This window comes from Tetranychus urticae, chromosome 2, assembly GCF_039701765.1.
Source record: "Tetranychus urticae isolate SD_2017Ah chromosome 2, NJAU_TeUrti_SD_1.0, whole genome shotgun sequence".
NCBI lineage: Eukaryota > Metazoa > Arthropoda > Arachnida > Trombidiformes > Tetranychidae > Tetranychus > Tetranychus urticae.
Genome location: NC_142959.1, coordinates 20,846,500 through 20,866,604, shown reverse-complemented (window position 1 = coordinate 20,866,604; position 20,105 = coordinate 20,846,500). Strand labels below are relative to the sequence as shown.

Here is a 20,105-nt window from a genome sequence, read left to right as displayed (position 1 = left end):
AGAAAACAAAGGAAATAGTTGAAAGGAGAAAATGAAATTAAATGATAAAATGTGTTGCATTGGTAAAGATGAATAACTCAAAGTAGGTTAACCTTTGGTTCAGTGAATAACAAGAATGAGACAGAGATTTACAAAGAAGAAGAAAAGAGTCAAAAAATGGAAACGAAAAACGAAAAATCAGGAAAACTTTCGAAATCAAAGAACAGCGAAAAAAAGAATCAGTAAAATCGTTATCAATGGGTTATCCATTGCATCTCTTAATTCCCTTCTCGAGTAACATTTTCCGTTTCAAAGTTAACCAAGAATCAAATGATGGCAAGAAAAAAATTGTCAAACTTATTCACTTGACAACTTGCGCTTATTGTCAACCCTTTGTAACTCTTATTCATTTCAGGCGAAGTTCAGAAAAAAAACTCAGATAAACAGTGAGAATGAATGCATTTTTAGGAAAAGATTTTGAAAGGAGATCAAATTTTCAGGTCAAGTAAACTGATTGAATCTCGGCTGAACTTTTGCCTTCTTTTTGCTTCTGCTTCTTGTTCCCTGAGATTGACTCTGCACAACAAATGGTTCAACCACATTCACATGAATGATATCATAAAGTCTAGATTACCTTTTCCTTTTCATCAACTTTCCAAGATTAGACAATTTTATTAGTTATCAATGTTGACGAAACTAATGGTTGGCCTTTCGTCAATCATCTAAGTTAATGATGATGATCAACATGGCAAATCAATTAATTATTTAATCAACTAGAGTATCTTTGCATGTTAATGGTAACTTAATCAAATAATTAATCTCTTTTTCAATTCATTCTCAATTGGCTTCATTTTCAATCAATCAATTATTAATATTGCAGTAAATTGCTTTACATTTTTATATAATATCATTTCAAATGTATTGAATAAGTAAAAGGCTTTTTTCTGATGCAAAAGTTGATCATTTTATTTTGAAGTGAAATTATTTGAAATGGCAAAAATAGCAACAACTGAAGTGTTAAATAATTTTCAAAACTCTTTTCAATTCATTTTCTTGTCTACTTTTTCATCGTTGAATTTCATTATTTAATGTTTTCTCATTTTCTTTCAGATCAGTCCAATTTCATTTCAAATAACTCCTTTATCTGGAACTCATCCACTTCTTATTCTGGTTAATCCCAAAAGTGGTGGAAGACAGGGAATGAGGTAAATTGTAAACTCAATGAGGTCAAAAAGTTTTAATTAGTCCATTAATTGCATTTCTCAAGTTTCAAGAAGCAACATCTTGCAGAAAAATTTGAATCATCGCAACAAATGAAGGGAAATTTTCGGATCTTAACAATTTTACATTTTATCGGCCAGGGTTCAATCTGAAGCGAAGCTTAAGTAATTTACTTTTGTCTCGAATTTTGGTATTCCTTTGAAGTTGAACAGATTAAAGCGCTTTTCCCAAATTCTCAAGTTCTTTCAACATATTTGAATTGCATTAAATAGACAGAGTCAATGCAAGATGAAATCCGTTCTCATTGAAACGGTTTGATGAGCGAACATAAGGAATCAGAAATTTTTCTGATAAATTCGTTCAACTCTCAATATATCATAAAACAATCTTGTACAGTTCACACTCGAGATTCAATTCCACTAAAACTTCAAATGCATTTCAAACAAATCTAATTAAGGATCGGCTTTTAATTGCAAACAAGTCTAATTCATCTTAAAAGTCTTTTGAAGTTAATATTCAAAAATGCCTGAAAGTGATTGTGACTCAAACTGATTTCACTAATAATGAAGTGAAGATATAATAATAACGACTCCTAGAAATGACTTTTTCAAAATTCTTGGAATAAATTGTTCCTTTCAGTTGTGTTGGAATTGATCATTAAAATGCGAAATTTGTATCTATTTGAGAAAATGTTTCAGTTTCATTGCTTCTTGATTCTTTGTAAAGCAACAAAAAATGAAAATAATGATTGGATGTTCACTAATGTTCATTAAATTGTCTCTTTTTCGCCAGAATTTTTCGTAAATTTCAGTATCTTTTAAACCCAAGACAAGTTTGTAACATTGCCAAAGGTGGTCCTGCCCAAGCTCTACAATTTTATAAAGATATTCCAAACTTCAGAGTTCTGTGTTGTGGCGGTGATGGCACAGTTGGCTGGATCCTTGATTCCATAGGTATTATCATGATCCTTGATAACAGGCAAAGAGAAACGCCTTGCCATTCATTTATCATTATGTTGAGAACAATTTTTATTTATCATTCCATTGATATCAGGGAGTGTAGATTATCTTTATGTTTGTGTCTTGTGAAAATTGATTGTTTTCTCATGCTCCATCCAAGTATTAATTTTTCATTCCTTCAATTATTTATCATCAGATAAAATGAGCTTGAACTCTAATCCACCAATGGCAATACTTCCCTTGGGAACTGGGAATGATCTTGCACGCTGCCTTCGTTGGGGTCCAGGTTATGATAATGAAAGTCTCAACAAGATACTCAAAAGGGTTGAACACTCGTCGACTGTAATGCTCGATCGTTGGAAGATTGACATTTCAACTTGTGGAACAGAAACGGAAAAAGGTGATCCCATTCCATGTAACATATTCAACAATTATTTTTCCATTGGAGTGGTGAGTAGCCATCATTAACTATTAGCAAAAAGATAAACCCAATTCAGGATAATTGACAATATCGTTAACAGATTCCTTCTGTTGCAAGTTCAATTCAATTTCGTCTCGACTTTTCTTCCAACTTGCAACTTGTTTCAAGTTTTGTATTCAAAACCAGTCGAACGGATTTAAGTGACTTTTTCATTGCAACTTGCAACAGATTTTCAAAATCTAAAGATTTTTTCACTTGCAGTTACAGGAATTAAGTAAAATTAAATCAATAATCAGATTATTGTAGAAGTTCCGAAATTAACTTTGCACTGATTCAAGTTCAATCATTTCATGTTCAACTTTTTTCAAATCTTTTTTGGATGTTTGAGTATTTCATTGAAGTCAAAGATCGAATGAATATTTTTTTGCAAAAATGTTAAAATTGAGTTTTCGCTAGGAATTAATTTCTAATTCAATAGTTTTAACAAGATTACAATGAATGATCGTAAGAGTGAAGTTTGTCAGAATTTGTTAGAAACTCGAATGAATTGATATTTTTCTTGTGAACATACAAATTTTTATTGATTAATTTGAAATACATTTCAACTGTTATTCAGTTTGTGTTTTTATAAGAAAAATGTACTTTTTTCTGTTTCCATTTTTCATGTATTTTAATACTTGAAGTTGGGGAAACAATAAAATTTTGATTTATTGTTTGTTTTTTTGTGATTTCATTTTTCTTTATTTTATAATCCAACATCAAGTGTCAATAATTGTATTGATATGAGTTATATTTTAATGTTTTTCTCATTTCATTGAATAAGTTTTCACATTTGCTGGACAAAATGTTTCTTTTGCTTTTCACTGATTAATGGTCAAATAGTCTGATTACATTTGATAGGCCAAAGTTGAATAACTCCAACGATGAAAAGTATAATATTTTGTGACACTAAATTTTGGTAACACAAAAAGAATCAACTTGAATAAATTATTTGTTCTTGTAAAGAATCAAATATAAATAGTTTCATTCTGAGGATAAAACCATCAATTATGGCCCTTTTGACAAGTTGAATGATCAACGTTTAACTTGAAAAGCAATTATAATTGATGACTCTTCAGGGTAAACAATATAATAATACTGATACATTTCATAACAAATCTATCAAGTTTGTAAATAAAGGCAACATATGAGATGAAATTATCACCATCTCAATCAAAATCTTGTTTTATCATTCAACTGTCAACAGTTTTATTAAAATTAGCAAAAAATAGGTTTCAAAATTTTGTTGACTTTATCCAACTCAATAACTCTAGTCAAACAAAGATCGTGATTTTCCCAAACAATTTTTAAACTTTGGGTTTGGTTTCAACTTATCTTTCGTTCATATTGACGCCTTAACTCATGAAAAGACTGAATAAAGCCAAAACATTGTGTAAAAGCAATAGCAGTTACTTCGAAAGATAGTCTCTTTGCTTCCAATATTAAGGACAAATAGTCGAAATTGCACGTTTCATTGTTCATTTCGTAAGCATTTATCTGGAATACTTGCAGCACGAGACTAAATTTTATACTGTGGTGTGTTATCGAAGAGCTTCCTGTGTGAAAAGGCTAGGAAAAATGTTAGACCATCAACCCTTTGCTTCGTAAAGGCAGATGAAATATGGAAGGAATGAAATTAACTTTATCAAAATATTACGCATTTCGATTTGGTTATCTTTGAACAAAGTTGACAGTACGCCATCACATTAGTTATTATTTTTTGTCACCACATCCGAAACTTACCAATGTTAACCCTTTGTTTCGATTCTTGATTGCGTCCTTACTAATCTCCCTGATTTAATGTATTTTTAACAAGTTTAGATGATATTTTGACCGATTATTTACTCATTATTAGGCGAATATTTTCAATGAAATCTTTTGCTCCATCACCAGTTGATGACATAAGAAAGGCAAATCTAGATTTTGGAGCGATTCCGATCAGAGAAAAACGAAATTTTGTATCAGATACATTAATCAAATCTATTGGATACTCGTACAGCTCATTTTTATTAAATTTAAAACTGCACCATGGTCAATTTCCTTAATGACGCATGTATGAACTTGTCAAAATTTTTTTGACTTTTTTAGATTGTTCACCATAACATCAAGTTATTCATAAAGAACTTGCTCCTTTGTCCTTCTGGTGCTGTCTTGGGTAGCGTTTGACCACAAATTTTAGGTCAGCGCATCTATAGGTACATTTTAATTATTTCTGTTTTTATGTGGCCTCGATAGGACATTCCTTGCAAAATATTGCGGGGCAATCCCTGTTCACGCCAATATGGACCAAAGGCTGCCAAGCCATACAAAGACAATAGTTACACTGATGATTCCGCCATTCATTTTTGTCGATGAATTGAGCATCGGCTATCTCGTTTCGAGTATCAGCATCGGCAGATTCATCAGGCAAATTTAGAACAGGCTGATTATCAGGTTGAATTCTGTTTTCTATAAATTCCGGTCGCAGCTGGTCAATTGGATCGTATAGCTGTTGCTCAAAAATAACGTAATTGCCCCAACGACAAGATGTACCAAGACGAAAGATAAAACCTGAAATTTAAAATAAGGCATGACTGTTTAGGTTAACGCAATTTACAATTATCTACAAACTTCATCGGTGATAAAATAGCAAAAAATTCCTTACCTTAGTCAAATACTATGTATGCTTTCACAATGTTTAAGCAACTTTAATCGTGAAGTACAAGCAACAACACAAGGACGAATATGGAAACTTACTAAAATAATGTTGCACTTGGATTTTCACGCGCAAATTTAAGTTTGAAACTAAATCCACTTATATGAAGAGTTCTAGTTAAAGATTTAAGCGCCTTATCTTAACAATCTATATAGCACGAAATTTTCTGCCAAGCTGTTGAGAGAATTGTTCAAAAAACACAGAAATTCTAACAATATGCTCAAGTCATTAGGAATAATGATTAAGTGCTGTGATAGACTGATATGATAGAGATATGTTGAACATGTATGTAACATTTACATGTTACATATCGCTGTAGTCGCACTTTCACCTTGTTGTGTATCGTTTTTCTTGGGGAAGTTCCAGACCAACAGTAGCTCAAGCGCTATGCATCGACTACTTCGACAAGAACATGTCTATCATTTCGATCACAAACGCACACTTAGCAGAGTTATGAAAATAAATGTTGCAAGTTTTTCTAGCTTTCGATCATCTCCATTATATCACAATTGCAAACTTTTTGAAACTCAACGAAAATATTGCAGTTTCTATACTTTCAATGATTTCAGCTCATGTGATCTTTGAATATTCAACTTTCTTTGTGAATAATTTTCAATAACATGAACTGCGCCCAACATCAATCACCATGAAATCTTTATGCCTTTCTAGGTATTGATCTGAAATTGCAAATGATTCGAACTTTCAGCTTCTCTCTCTCCCTATTCAGCATTCATAATGATCATGGAAAGTCAGCAATTTGTTCTAGTCACGAACTATTTACGTGTCTTGGAAGCTTTCTTTTCTTTTCACTTCTCTCTTCAAATTTCAGGTCAACACTGACCAACTCTATTTTTTCTGCATTTTGTCTCTTCTATTTTTGTTATTGCAATTTCCTATCCAATCTTATCGGTGTTTCATTGCTCTTTATCTTTCCATCATCATGATTCAATTTCTCATTTCACTTTCTCTCTCCTCTTTCCCTCTAATGTTATCATTGTCTCATCATCTGGTTCATCATCTGAATCTCGGTGAAAGTTGGTCAATTCAATTTACACTTTGCCAGTTTAACTTGATTAAATGCAATTCATTAATTATTCAATATTTTGTTTTCTTTTCCAATTTGCATCTAATCAGCTGAATCATCAATCATTTCAACTTGAAAACCGATATTGTCCAATGTAAAATGAATACAATGAAAATGTTCATCAATTTTCATTTCACAACTCATTGAGATTTTCATGAATAGATGAAAACCAATTGATAAACTTAATCCAATCATGATGAAGATATTGCATGTGAATAACTTGAATTGAACCAAAAGCAAAAGTTTACTTTCAATCCAATAATTTGATCTTTAATCATTATGTTCAAAAGAAGAGTGAAAAAAACAAAATTGATCATCTTTCAAACTGCATGATAAATGCATTTCAAAGCAACACACATCAATTGTTAAATGATGAATAATGAAATTGTCAATTATCTTTACATTTTTACGAAAATTTTTTATTCACTTTCAATCATTTTGCCATTCTTTTCCCATCTCTAGGATGCTTCAATTGCAATTAAATTTCATTTAGAGCGTGAAAAACATCCTGAAAAGTTCAACAGTCGCATGAAGAACAAAATGTGGTACTTTGAGTTTGCGACTTCGGAAACATTCTGTGCAACCTGTAAAAATCTCCATGAAGATGTCGACGTTATGGTGAGTGTGAAATTCATTGCATCCAAAGAGTTTATCGGTAAAAACGAAAAACTCAATTTTCCAATTTTCGAAAAAATCGAAACTGAAAGAAACTCCGAACTTCGAAATTTTAGTTGAAAATCAAGTCTTAAGTTCATTTCCAAATCAAAACAATGAAAGAACAACGAAACTCGAAATTTCATGGAAACTTTTTTCATTGGAAAAAAATATTGATCAAATGTTTTCGAACAGAACATTTAATGGACAAATTGATTCCAGACGGTCGAATTTTTTTGTCTGAATTTTTTTCCAGAAATTCGTTAGATAATTTTCTAGCTACAAATAAAGAAATTTTTGATCGAAATTCGATTTTTTTGAAACTTTCCAATTTATTGTTTAATCGTATTTTCGTTGGTTCTTGTTGTGACTCTAGTGTGATGGTGTTTCCCTCGACCTTCGCAATGGACCTTCACTTCAAGGTATTGCCGTCCTTAACATTCCAAGTATCTATGGAGGGTCCAACCTTTGGGGTGACAATTTGTCTCAACGAAATCGAAGTAAAATTCGTAAAAAGGCAAAGAAAAAGCGTCGAAAGGAACGTGAAAATTCGAGCAACTCTTTTTCAACGACTGACTTGTCCACTGCAATACAAGATATTGGTGATAAAATGATTGAAGTAATTGGCCTTGAAAATTGTATGCATGTTGGTCAAGTAAAGGCTGGATTAAGAGCTTCTGGTCGAAGATTGGCTCAATGTTCATCTGTAGTAATAAGGTAAGCAATTTAATCTCTTCATTCAACTTGCATTCAATCTTCATCTTAATCAAAGTTGGTCTCTATTCAAGCAATCAAACTCGCCTAATTGAAACATTGACATTTGATATTCAATTGATTGTCAACCCAATCCAATGGTCATCATCATTACCAAACAGAATCATTTTGACCGAAAAAAAAGAAAAAAACTTTTTCTTCCTTTTTCGCAACTCTTCGTTTCTCCTTTCATTAATCAATTTTCAATCGATAACATTTTGCAATTTAAATTCAACTTTTCGAAGTGAACATTTCTAATGAGCAACTTGGATCAGCACTTTCAGTTGACCTTCCACTTGTGATTAATAGCCATTAGCATTAAGGATAATATTGAAAAGAGGATTATCGTGATTTTTCATCGGAAAAATATTCCAAAGAATAACTTTAATCGCAACTTTTCTGCAACCTAAGCATGATGGACACATGGAGACACAATTTTGATTGAGAATCAGTTGAACCATTAATCGGATAAAAACATCAATTGAATGTAATTTCATCATTCTTTCACTCTTCATGCTCAATCTGTGTTTGACAGTGTCTTTCAATTCACCAATCATGAATCAACTTTTCTCCTTTTCCGACTTTCTTCTGTTCCCTTTCAAAGTTGACAGCAACAACTTTTAATTACCCTTTTATCACTGAATCAAGTTGAAGCAAAGGTTAATGTCAATGAGTGATTCAGTGATTCGATGATTTGGAATGGAAGAAAAATCTTTTCAAAATTGAATGTTAATAGAAAATTTTGTCAAATTTGCTTTTCTTTTAATAATCCAATGAAACAGTCAATGTATACATTAATAGCATCAATTGGATCCTTCAAACCCTTTGAGTGAAAATTTAATACCAAAAGTGGAAAGCTTTTCAAGGGTTCTGCTTAATGTTAATGGACACGTTTTCAGGTTCATAGGTTTTACTCAATATCATGTGTCAGAAGCTGATAATTATTTCAATAATTACTTCAAGTTCAACTTGATTTCAATTACATTTTGTTGGATGCTTTCAAGATGATTGATGATTAAACATTGAGAATGTCTTTTCAATCAAATGTTTTCGAGTTGTTGAAACAACCATTGAAATGAAGGTGAAAGTTGATTAAAATTTCGTCGTGAAAATTGTCCGATTCAAGTGAAAATGAAAATGTTGAGCAAATTGCAAAAGACTTGCATCATTGTTCAGTTGAAATTATCTAAAAATAGATAAACTAAGTACATGTTGCACCCAATTAACCAGAACTTCTTACCTTATAATTTCATTTCTTGTTCCCTATCCTTTTCACAAATTACAGGTTATTCTGTAGTTATCTGTTCATGATTAAAGGAGCATTAAAAAGTGATTCTTCATGGCGTTTTGCATCCTGAAAACTCATTTTTATAATTCAACAAAAAATGCTCAACAGTCAAGAGTAATCCTGTTCTAGGGAATAAAAAAAGTTAGAAAATGAAAGAAGAAACATTTTTCATTCTAAATGAAAGGTGAAATCGTAAAAGTGGTCTGCTTCGATCTGTCAATCTTTCATGATTGAGATGATGAGATCGACTTTGAAAATAGTCTTTGAATGATGTGCTAGAACAAAAAATTTATTGAAAAATTGATTAGAATAAATGCTTTGGGATAATTAAGGTCGATTTTTAATTCCGATTGCAATTAAAATAAACGAATACAAAATTACCCCTTTTCTGCCTTTTATTAATATTTCAGATAGCTTATTATCAATCGAAACATTTCTCGATTTCTTGTTTTGTACTTTTCCAACGAATCTTTTTGAAAGTTTTTTCTAACATGGATCTAGACGTAATTTTTCTGATCGGAAAGGTGCGATGTGAAGGTGTAACTTCTCGATTGATTTACTTCACGATTTATCTGAATATTTAATTCTTTATCACTATTGCAATCTTAACCATTTTGAATTCACTGAACACAAGTTGGAGACTGAGCAAGTAAACTTTAAAAGTTATCCCATCTTAAAGGACCTCTGTTACACTTTACATGAAAATTTTACTCCTTTTTAGGTTCAAATGAAGGTTTGAGGTTTTCATCTTGTTATTAGTTTGAGAAAGGTTCACTCTTCAGTTTTTGACTTTACTGACCTGAAATGTTCATGTCAACCAAAAAATGATCGACAAATTTAACTCAATTTTTGCCTCGTTGATCTGAAGCACATTTATGTTCAATAATGGTTGTAAAGTAAGGATAGTTCACGGGAACGTCTAATCTCTTGATTAATCATTGAAGATCAAATCTTGACCTCAGCCTGAGATTATTATTCAATCAATTAACTTTGAAATCCAATTAAGAATCGATAGTCGATTAAGAATCAAAAAGCTAACAAACATTGACCTTTCCTTGTAACCCTTTAAACATGAGGTGAACATTGAATTTTTTAAAAAATTACTTACAATTAACTTCTCACTTTCCCATTTCAATAGATGAACTTGATAAACTTGTTATACTTGCAATGAACACAAACTGGCTTTATCCAGCTTTTTGTATCAATTTACTTCTCCATTGTTCACTCTTTAATCACGTACTTACCTTTACCATGGAAAAATCATTTTAAATTGAAACACACAAAATTCAATGAAGTTTAATACAGATTGATACAAAATTGCAAATTTTCCCATCAATTATGCAGAGTCGACTTTCGCATAACAAGTTCAAGTTGAAAAAAACCTTAACATTTACCTTTAAACACTTTAATGTTGAGGGAACCAAATGAAAAGGTTAAGAGATAATTCAACATAATTAGAATCAATTAGTCAATCATTTTTTACCCAAAAATTAGCTGCCAATTTTAGGGTTGATTGGATAGTTTATGCACCACAAAAGTATCATGTAATTATGTGTGTTGAGGCCAAAATTATGAGCAAGTGGCTCATCAGTATTCAAGAGTCACAATCTGTTATTAAGATAATTTTGTAAACTCTTCTGCACTCGCCTTTGCTTTCCAAATCAACAATTGAGGAAATTTGAAGCGAATCTAACGGACTTTAATTGCTCTTGCACACAATTATACGTTCATTTAACTTCAATGCCAATAACCCTTTGAACCTTCATTTATTTGCATTGTAATCAAGTAATTATCTTTATTGAATCATTGATAAAACAGAAAAGTTGAATTGTAAATAAAATCATTAAACTTGCCAAATAATGAAAAAACTTGAGATTGACATTAAAATTTCCAAATGTTAACATTTCCTGAGAAACTCACAATTAAAGGTAAATTTCAATATTGAGAAAAGTTTATTTTTCCGATTAAATTGATGATTTGCTTGAGTTTACAATTTGCTCTCTTAGAGTTAAATCAATACTTTTCAATATCAGTTAATTAACAGTCAATTAGATTATTGCGTGTCCAGGATAAAGTTAACGATAAAAATAGCGATGAAATTGACTCGGTTTTTCATTGAATCATCAACTGTGTCAAAATAAGGGAAAAACAAGCAAACAAAAGCAGTTTGGATTTACCATTGTTTCCAATGAAAGTTAACAATCAATTTTGAAACATTTCAATTTAACGCCAATTATCGTTCAATATTGACTCAAGAGGAAAATGAGACGAAAATAGAAAGGTCAAGACTGGTCAAGTTTACTCAATGTTAATCTAAATAGATTGCTTTGGATTTTAATCGATCTTTCAAATTATTTCGAGCTTCAAGAGTCGCACTTTTCCGAGATGAAATTTGGTTAATCGGTGTTATTTCAAAGATTAACCTTTTCAAGTTGAATGAGAAAATTTTTTGAAATAATTTCTTTACTGACTTTTGATTAATATTTTGATTTTCAATTTTGATTCCTATTTTGACTGAATTGATTGAAAATTGTGTTTACTTTTGGATAGCAAATTGAAGTTTAAAGGTTGATTGAGGAGACAAAAAATCAAATTACAGTCGTAATCAAAGAGTATTACTCTTTGGTCGTAATTGTCTTGAAGCCATTTGGTTTGATATGAAAATTATCATCTTAATAATAGCAATTATCTTTAGTTTGACCATTCAAGAGTAACTTGTTTAACCATGCAATTATCATCATCACCATCAACACTTTGAGAAGATTGAAGCATCTTAAAGGCAATAACTTTGATCATTTATTTCCAGCTTGTTAACTGAATCTTTTTTTTCTTCACATTAGAACTCGAAAAAGGTTTCCAATGCAAATTGATGGTGAACCATGGATTCAACCTCCATGTACAGTGAGTATCTAAACTAGAATTTTGAAGACCGAATTTCTCAATCTTTTTCTTCTTCCCTAATAGATTCATATCACACATAAAAATCAAATGCCTATGCTAATGGCTCCAGCACCTGAAAAAAAGTCTCATTTCTCATTTTCATGGTTCCAAAAGTGTGTAGACAAATGAAGAGCAAAAGAGACGAACTTTTTCCATGGAAATCTTTCAATTTCAAATTCTCACTTTAACCTTATTAAAAGCCTAATCATCATTCATTTTTCATCCAAGTTCCAAAAGTTGATCGCAACTCTTTCCAAATGGAAACTGAATTTCCATTGAAACAAAAGTCATGAAAAATCAACTTTAATGCCATTATCAAGCCTAATCGCCATAATCGTCAAACTAAAGAAAAAGACATTTCCAATTGTGATTCAAGTTTAGATATCATTAACTTAATTGTCTTCTTCCTTGTCAGTCACCTTTTTTTACTCCGTTTGTCCATTCCAATAGACTTGGACAAATGTTTTACTGTTGAAACCTTGACCATTGTTGAGGGAAAAGCTGAAAACTTGATCCATGAAAAAATGGAATTTATGATGAAAAGAAGATTTTTTTTGTATAACTTGCACTGTTAATGAAATATCATTTATCAAGAGTAAAATCCTTATTGACCAAAGTAAGGTTATTGTATTATAGCAACAACAAGGTTGAAATAAGGTTAACTTCACCATTAACAGGATCACAATTAACCTGTCAATGTTTAACCTTTATTTTCAAGGAATGACCAACACCTGCGCTTCCGTGCTAAAAGTGAAGGGAAAAAGTGCCAAACCAACCTTTCCATGTAAATCCATCAAGAGTGCTTTTCTTGTTGCTTTTTTCCATTTTTTCTTCCATTTTTCTCATCTTTTGTTTCTTCTCTTCCAAAGCAACTATTGTTGATTTATTGTAAAATTGTTTCCAATTTAACGAGAAAACGCGTGTTTCTCCTGGTTAATACTTTTGCCAAAGTCAAGTGAGATTCTTGTCGAAATATGAAAATGGTTCAATTATTTCTTACACTGAAAATATTGTAAATCTTGTTTTACCTTTTAACAAGTTAATTGTATTGAGCTGTTTCATGGTGTAAATAACAGCATTTCAAGTTTGATAATCGACTTTTTTGGTTTTTTCTTCTTCTTATTCTGTAAATTATTATTAATACGTTTCAATTGATCGAGTATGAAACTGAATTTGTTAATATTATTGTTATTTGAAACTCAAATTTGATTGTTATTGCAAATAAAATGTTGACTTATTTTCATCATTGAAGCAAATTTTTGTATAAAAAATAACGTTTCTTTGTTCAACGTAAATGAAAATGATAATTGTTTTTTTTGTAAATAAATTAATGATTTTTATTTTGAATAGCTTTTCATTTTGTCAATATTAAGGTTGACATTATTTGAAAGGGAAAAGATGAAAAAGAAAGAGAGATAGAGAAAAGAATGAAATGAATCAATGAAGTTGAAGAATCAATGTCGAGTTTAGTGAAACCTCGCAAAGGTTTTACTGTATTTAGTAACCGCCGTAACCGGAGCCAGATCCTGCACCGAAACCTGATCCACCTCCATAGCCTGGTCCTCCGTATCCTGATCCAGCACCGAAGCCGCTTCCATAGCCAGCTCCATTGGGTCCATAACCTTGGCCAGCACCGAAGCCAGCACCGTAACCAGCACCGAAACCTGGACCACCGAATCCTGAAGGAAATGGAGAAGACAAGAAAGGTTAAGAAAATGGAAAACAAAGGAAAAAGGAAAATGGAAAGAGTTCGGAAAATTTAGATGGAAACTTACCGCTACCGAAACCAGCACCAAATCCTGAACCATAACCACCTCGTGAGTATGGGTATGGGTAGGCTGAGACGAGGGTGATGAAGGCAAAGATGAAAAGAACGATTGACTTGGCGAACATTTTGAAGGTTTTAGTGTTGACGGTGGGTTTGCAAAGGTTGAGATTTAAAGATGAGTTTCAAGGTTCAACTTTGAGTAAACTAATGATCTCTTCTGGTCTCATCTGGCCCTTTTTATATGCTTTGGTGGGGAGTTTATCATTCACAGGTTTAGGGCTGAGAAGAGAGCAAAGAAGGAGATGATGAAGAGTGAGAAAAGGTGGAAAATAGGAAGAGGAAGAAAAGGTAGAGAAGCAGTGAGGAAAAGGGGTTAGCCCTGGATGATGAATTCCGTGAGTGAGTTTTTGGATTTTCCTGAAACTTTACTTGAAACAAGTTTTATGTAACATTGGGAAAGAAAAGATGATGATAATGAGAATGATAATGAGCATGGAGATGATGATGATAATTGGCTGGAAGAGAGAGAAAAAAGAATGAGAATTGAAATTGAGAAGCGTCAAAATGATGATGTTAATCCAATGGCTGAATAAAACTGAGTTAACGGCAAGTTTAAGGGTTGAGATAATTGCCATTTTGTAAGGGGATTAATTAATAGTGGATCAACAAGTTACCAAAACATTGACCTTTCCTTGTAACCCTTTAAACATGAGGTGAACATTGAAATTTGTAAAAAAAAAATTGTTTACAATTAACTTTCTCACTTTCCCATTTCTATAGATGAACTTGATAAACTTGTTATACTTCCAATGAACACAAAACTGGCTTTTCTCTCAGATTATAAGCTTTATCCGGCTTTCTGTATCAATTTACTTCTCCATTGTTCAGGTCTTTAATCAAGAACTTACCTTTACCATGGAAAATCATTTTACGTTGAAAACGCCAACGCAATGTTCATCAGATACACCAGTTAAATACAAATGTTGTTGAAGAGATTTCAATTCCAAGTGTAGAGTTTCAAGCTAAATGTCGGGTTTCTGGTTACATTTTTACTATTCACAGTTAAAAAGACATTTACTGGTTATTTTTAGAGTAATTAGGTTAAGCAGATTCATTTAAATTTCATCCAATTTATGGGTAAAATTGTTTAAGTGTAACATTGTAATTGTTTGTTTTGAAAAAATAAAGAAATTGTGCGAAATAATTTACTCTCAATGAAGGCTTGAGATGGAGCCACAATAGAAGTTTAATGTAAATATTATTGTTTATGTGATGTGAAATCAAAAATTGTCTGCCAATTATTTTCTAATCATTTTAATTTGTTTTAGCATTTTTAATTAAAAATTTTGTAAATTGTTTAGTAGCTCAAGATCTTCCGTCCCGTCTTGCCTTTAATTCAAGTGCACTGAGTATTGAGTATTTGCTTTGGAATTGAACTGATGCAATTGAATTTTTTATGGTGAAATTTTATCCTAAATTATATGGTTTAAGGATTAGTCTTTTTTATCTATTGGATTCCATTGATTAAGCTGTTTATGTCTGCTTGGTTAATTGATGAATGGATCAACCATCAGAATTGTATGTTTACAGATTTTTGGTTTAAATTGGGTTTAGCTATTTGGCTCAAACTGATAATTTAAGATGGAGCCACATAACGTAAATGTAAATACAATCTTTTTGTAATGGGAATGAAAAATTAGTTATTTTCTTAAATTAGATGCAATTTATTTTGTAACCAATTTTAATCTATTTTTATTCTTGTTTTCCAGTGATCTAAATCCTCCTCTTCTCCATATCACGAGCATTATCTTGTTGGCGTTTCTGGTTAACATCAATTGTTTTGCATGATTCACAGAATTAACTTTAAGCAAGATCGCTTCATATCATTAACGTCAGATCCAAAGTAAGTTTCAAGTCTCATTCAGTTTGTATTAGCTATTTATTCAAGGCTTATGATGTAATCCATTTTATTTTATTCAATGTAAATAGAGATCAACGGTTATTGAATAATTTTGAGGTTGAATCGAAGCGATTTGAGACAAAGACTACCATGGAAGAGATTGACGATTCAAAGTCTGTAGACGAAGGACCAACAATTGGTGTTTTGGAACCAGAAATGTTTGCTGGTGTTGAAACTATTGTTGTACCATCGGAACCTGATTTGACCAACTATAATTCAGTTGAAATGTCTTCGATTGGTGAAGAAAAGACCAAGTTTCAATTTTCGGGCAACAACAATGTTTCTTTTCACCGGAGATTCCCTCAAATTGATCCTCAAGAAAATTTGATTGATTATTATTCTTGTGCTCTTCAAGCAGACATACTTCTCCAAGGCCATCTTTATATCACCGAAAACTATTTTGCATTCTATTCAAACATCTTGGGACTCTACAAGACTAAAATTTTGATTCCAGTTTGTGAAGTTCTCGATATTACTAAGGAGAAAACAGCCATTATTATTCCAAATGCTGTTGGAATTGAGACTCACGAAGGAAAATACGTATTTGCCTCGCTTTTATCTCGAGAGACAACCTATCGATTGATGGTTGAAGTCTGGAAAAATACTATCTCGGTAATTGAAGATAACATTCGTATCCTCCATGCAAAAACCTGCTTTAAATATCCCAATTCAGAATTAGTCTCACTTCTTTATCCAGTTATAAATCTCAGGCGCTCCATTTATTTCCCCAGTTTACCAGTTTGTTGTTAGTCTAAACTTAAAAAAGTCTGTAAACAATTCTCGGCAAGATTTAAAATCGATTCTAGTCAGCCTTGTAACTTTCAAGTTTCCTATCGTCTTAATTACATCTTTAGTTTCATATTTTTAAATTAATTAATTTCTCTGATTATATTTGATTCTTATATTGATAATCTTTAACACATGGACACCATTAAAATTTTGTCGATGATACTCTACCAAGCCAACAGTTGATCACATTGTTAGAAGCTGCAATAAACATTCCAGACTGCTCAAATAGGCGCAGTATAGATTTGATTATTCATCTATTCTTCTGAACAAGCAATTTTACTATTTTATCAAGCAAGTTAACAAACCTGATAAAGCTAATTACTATGGATCAAAGGGCATTGAAAATCTCGTTAAAGTACATTTTACTTTGCGATAAATGTCTTCAGAAGTGACTTGTTTACCGCATCGAAACTTGATGTTCATCTTAAATTTCCTTATTCATTAATTTCTTTCGGCATTTGATTACTGTTTTCCAACTTTCAGGGAAATATATTTTTGAAAACAAAAATAATTTAACATCTAAGAAGGCAATCTATTGTTATCCATCACAATAGTTGAATTTTCAGATTATAATTGAAAATGAATAAAGACGGTTTCTATTGGAAGCAGCTTTTGCTATGTCAGTCAATTGATAGGTTTTTTGTTTTTAATCATTTTTTCCTTCTAAATCAGCTTTAGATGATAAACATTTTCATATTACCTGCCCTACTAACCATCCACTGCTTAACCAAATTAACCAAATAACTTATTGTGAATCAAATTATTATCTTAAGCGAGATTCTTTTCAGATGGACACCTTTCCATATGACCGATTAAGAACCGTCCAAGGAGGTACAACCGACAATTCAAGTCCATCAACACCAACCACGGAAGAAGCTTTAAAATCCCTGTTACCCGAAGTTAAAAGTGATTCCGGACTATCAGTAGCAACCTTAAAACCTCTTGATTTAGAAATAGTTGCTAAATCAGCTTCAATTAAATCCAACAAGTTGGTTAGACGGTCAAAAGTGACAAGACCAGGTTTTCAAAACTGTAGTGATACAAGCACCCCGGAGACGGCCAGTGATCTAGATTATGCCCAAGATGAGGATCAAGTCAATGGCGATAGAATCAGCAGTAGAATGAGCAATTCAAAAGAAAAGGCCCAACGGAAAAGTAAATCAGCATTTAAGGTTAATAGCCATGAAAATGAGAGCAAAAAGCGTACATTGGTATTTGAAAGTTGGAAGCGATTATCTTTACTGATTAAATCTTTTCGAGATAAACTCAAAAGGTGAGCAAAGGTTTATTTTTCCTCTACCATTCGTTGCTCAACCTTACCTAACTTGCAGTTATTATTACATTGTCATCTTTAAACACTAGTTACTTCCATCACACTTGTTTTCATCCTTTCTCACATGTATCAATTGTGTCGTCTTGACTTGCATGTAATGCAATATTTTAAATTGATTGGATATTAGTTTTCAGAAACAAACACAAAAAATTATTGTCAAAACGTTAAACATTTCCTCTTCAATGTCACCAAAACCTTTGAATCAGTCATTTGATTAAGGTATAGATTTGATTTGTTTGTTGGAGTCAACTTAAGTTGTCATTGAAAGGTAGACTTTAATTTGATTTGTCAATGTCTGTTCATCTCTTTGTTTAAAATTGATATTTTGAAAGCAAAAGATTGATCCATTTCCTTGCTTTCTCATTTTCATTGGACTAAATAGGACTTAATGTTTAAACTTTACATATCACATCAGATTAGCTAATCATTGATAAATTAAAACTAATGCCATTCAAGTTTAATCTTTGCTGTCATAATAATTATTCTAGATCTCATGAAATTACCATTGACTGTTAATTCAAATAACCATTTTTTTCTACTTTTCAGTGACTTTAAATTACCTTTTCTCCATATTGCAATAATTATCTTGCTGACATATCTATTAATATCGACTGTTTGCATGATCCATAGAATTAACTTATTACAAGAACTGTTTGATTCATTAACATCAAATCCAAAGTAAGTCCTCATTTAAATTGTAATTTTAGTTTACTAATTCTCCAATAATTTTGCTGTATTTTTTTGCATAAATTCATTCTAATTTTATTGTTTCCGTATAATTTTTTGTTGTTTTTTAGAGCTCAACGGATATTGGATAATTTACAGGTTGAACAGATACGAATTGATTTGAGTGCAAACATGGTTAAAATGGATGACCTAAAATCTAGTCTGTTACATTTATTAGATTCCGTCGAAAAAGTATTCAATTCCGATTGTGCCAATCCAAAAACTAATATGTTCATGAAACCATCTATGCTCAATACATGCCCTGTAAAAAAATAGATTATAATTGTATTAAAATTTAAGCTTAAAGTGTAACTTGATAAATAATTTTGTTCAGGCAATCAGCCAAGTAAAATGCAAACACTTCAATAACTTTTATTGTAAAGTTTCGATTAAAAAATAAAGCTAACAAAAATGTATATTGGAATTTGATCCTTATTGACTATCAGTCTAGCAATCTTTTTCTTTTTCCTTTTCCTTTTCTTTCTTTTCTCCTGAATGGGGAAGATAATGTTCAAAAGTTTTATCGGCAAAATCAAATGCAGAGAGGGCCATTTTGGACAGAGCTTTAGTGGTGAAATCAGGGAGATAAGAGAGACTTGCACGAACGGTATCTTCTAAAGCTTTGGCGCATTTAACCAGGTCGAGGTGGCTTCGCACTTGTTCAAAGGTATCGTAACCCCGTTTCTGTAATGATTGGAGTCTTGATGATGCCTGTCGGGTAACTCGTAATCGAACCTTATTAGACAGATTACCAGCTCTTCTTATCACATTGCGAACAGTTTCCGCATCAACAGGTTCTTGGTCTGGAATTGAGTCGTTATTTTCTTGTTCACCATTCTTCTCTATTCCTGCTAGTTCTTCATCAGATGCAGGAAGATAATAATCAACAGTTTTATCCGCTAAATCGACAGCAGCAACCGCCAATTTTGCCAATGTTTTAGTTGGATGAGTGGAAATGGTAGAGAGACTTTGACGAACGAGCTCTTCCACAACCTTAGTGTGCTTCACCAAATCAAAAGTATTTTTCACGGTATCCAGAGTTTCATGACCTTTTTGAGATAATGATTGAAGTTTGGACGAAGCTTCTCTGGTAACTCGTACTCTCATTTTGTTAGATAAAGCACCAACTTTTCTGATGACATTTCGAAGGGTTTCTGCATCATCAGCAGTTTGATCAGGATTGGAATCATTGGCTATTGACTCCTCAATTTCTTGATCGGAAGGAGGAAGATAATAATCCACAGTTTTATTTGTCAAATCAACAGCTGAAAGGATGACCTTGGATAAAGCCTGGGTATAAGAATTAATGATAACACTCATGATGACTTAAAAAGGTAGATTTAAAACAATAAAACTTTGAAAGTTACAATTTTAAACAGAAAAGTTAGATAATGACTTGATAAAAACGATTTGATGAAAATTAATGTTACTTTACATCTTATATACAAATTGTCATTCCTATTTACAAATCACTGTCTAGAAAGTTCCTGTCATAC

General features: G+C 31.9%; 3 protein-coding genes across 10 annotated transcripts in view; 2 read left to right on the top strand and 1 right to left on the bottom strand.

Moving 5' to 3' along the window:
• The window catches only part of Dgk (diacyl glycerol kinase 1), a 48,653-nt gene extending 35,273 nt beyond the window's left edge, over positions 1-13,380 (top strand). For all 5 annotated transcript variants that reach the window (XM_089267238.1, XM_015939232.3, XM_089267241.1 and 2 more), the window contains 7 exons: positions 1,090-1,184; positions 1,993-2,153; positions 2,356-2,609; positions 6,861-7,016; positions 7,429-7,769; positions 11,934-11,994; positions 12,058-13,380. In XM_089267238.1, the coding sequence (XP_089123364.1) occupies positions 1,090-1,184; positions 1,993-2,153; positions 2,356-2,609; positions 6,861-7,016; positions 7,429-7,769; positions 11,934-11,994; positions 12,058-12,162 (1,173 nt within the window). In that variant the 3' untranslated portion in view covers positions 12,163-13,380. The remainder of the gene's footprint in view (positions 1-1,089; positions 1,185-1,992; positions 2,154-2,355; positions 2,610-6,860; positions 7,017-7,428; positions 7,770-11,933; positions 11,995-12,057) is intronic.
• LOC107371218 (uncharacterized) lies at positions 13,344-14,000 on the bottom strand. The gene is made up of 2 exons (XM_015939236.3): positions 13,809-14,000; positions 13,344-13,712 (listed from the first exon to the last, which is right to left on the bottom strand). Exons 1-2 carry the CDS (start codon positions 13,924-13,926, stop codon positions 13,531-13,533), a joined length of 300 nt encoding a protein of 99 aa, XP_015794722.1. The 5' UTR covers positions 13,927-14,000; the 3' UTR covers positions 13,344-13,530.
• Positions 14,001-15,060: 1,060 nt separating this feature from the next.
• Positions 15,061-20,015, top strand: LOC107371217 (GRAM domain-containing protein 2B). 4 transcript variants are annotated; one of them, XM_089267242.1, is made up of 6 exons: positions 15,061-15,379; positions 15,571-15,704; positions 15,791-16,373; positions 17,339-17,823; positions 18,430-18,561; positions 18,681-20,015. In XM_089267242.1, the coding sequence occupies exons 2-6, from the start codon at positions 15,646-15,648 to the stop codon at positions 18,883-18,885; spliced, it is 1,464 nt and encodes a 487-aa protein (XP_089123368.1). In that variant the 5' UTR covers positions 15,061-15,379; positions 15,571-15,645; the 3' UTR covers positions 18,886-20,015. The 4 variants fall into 4 exon arrangements, with proteins under 4 accessions (XP_089123368.1, XP_015794720.2, XP_015794721.2 ...); XM_015939234.3 differs by having other exon boundaries at positions 17,324-17,823; XM_015939235.3 differs by having other exon boundaries at positions 15,061-15,463.
• Positions 20,016-20,105: the final 90 nt, after the last annotated feature.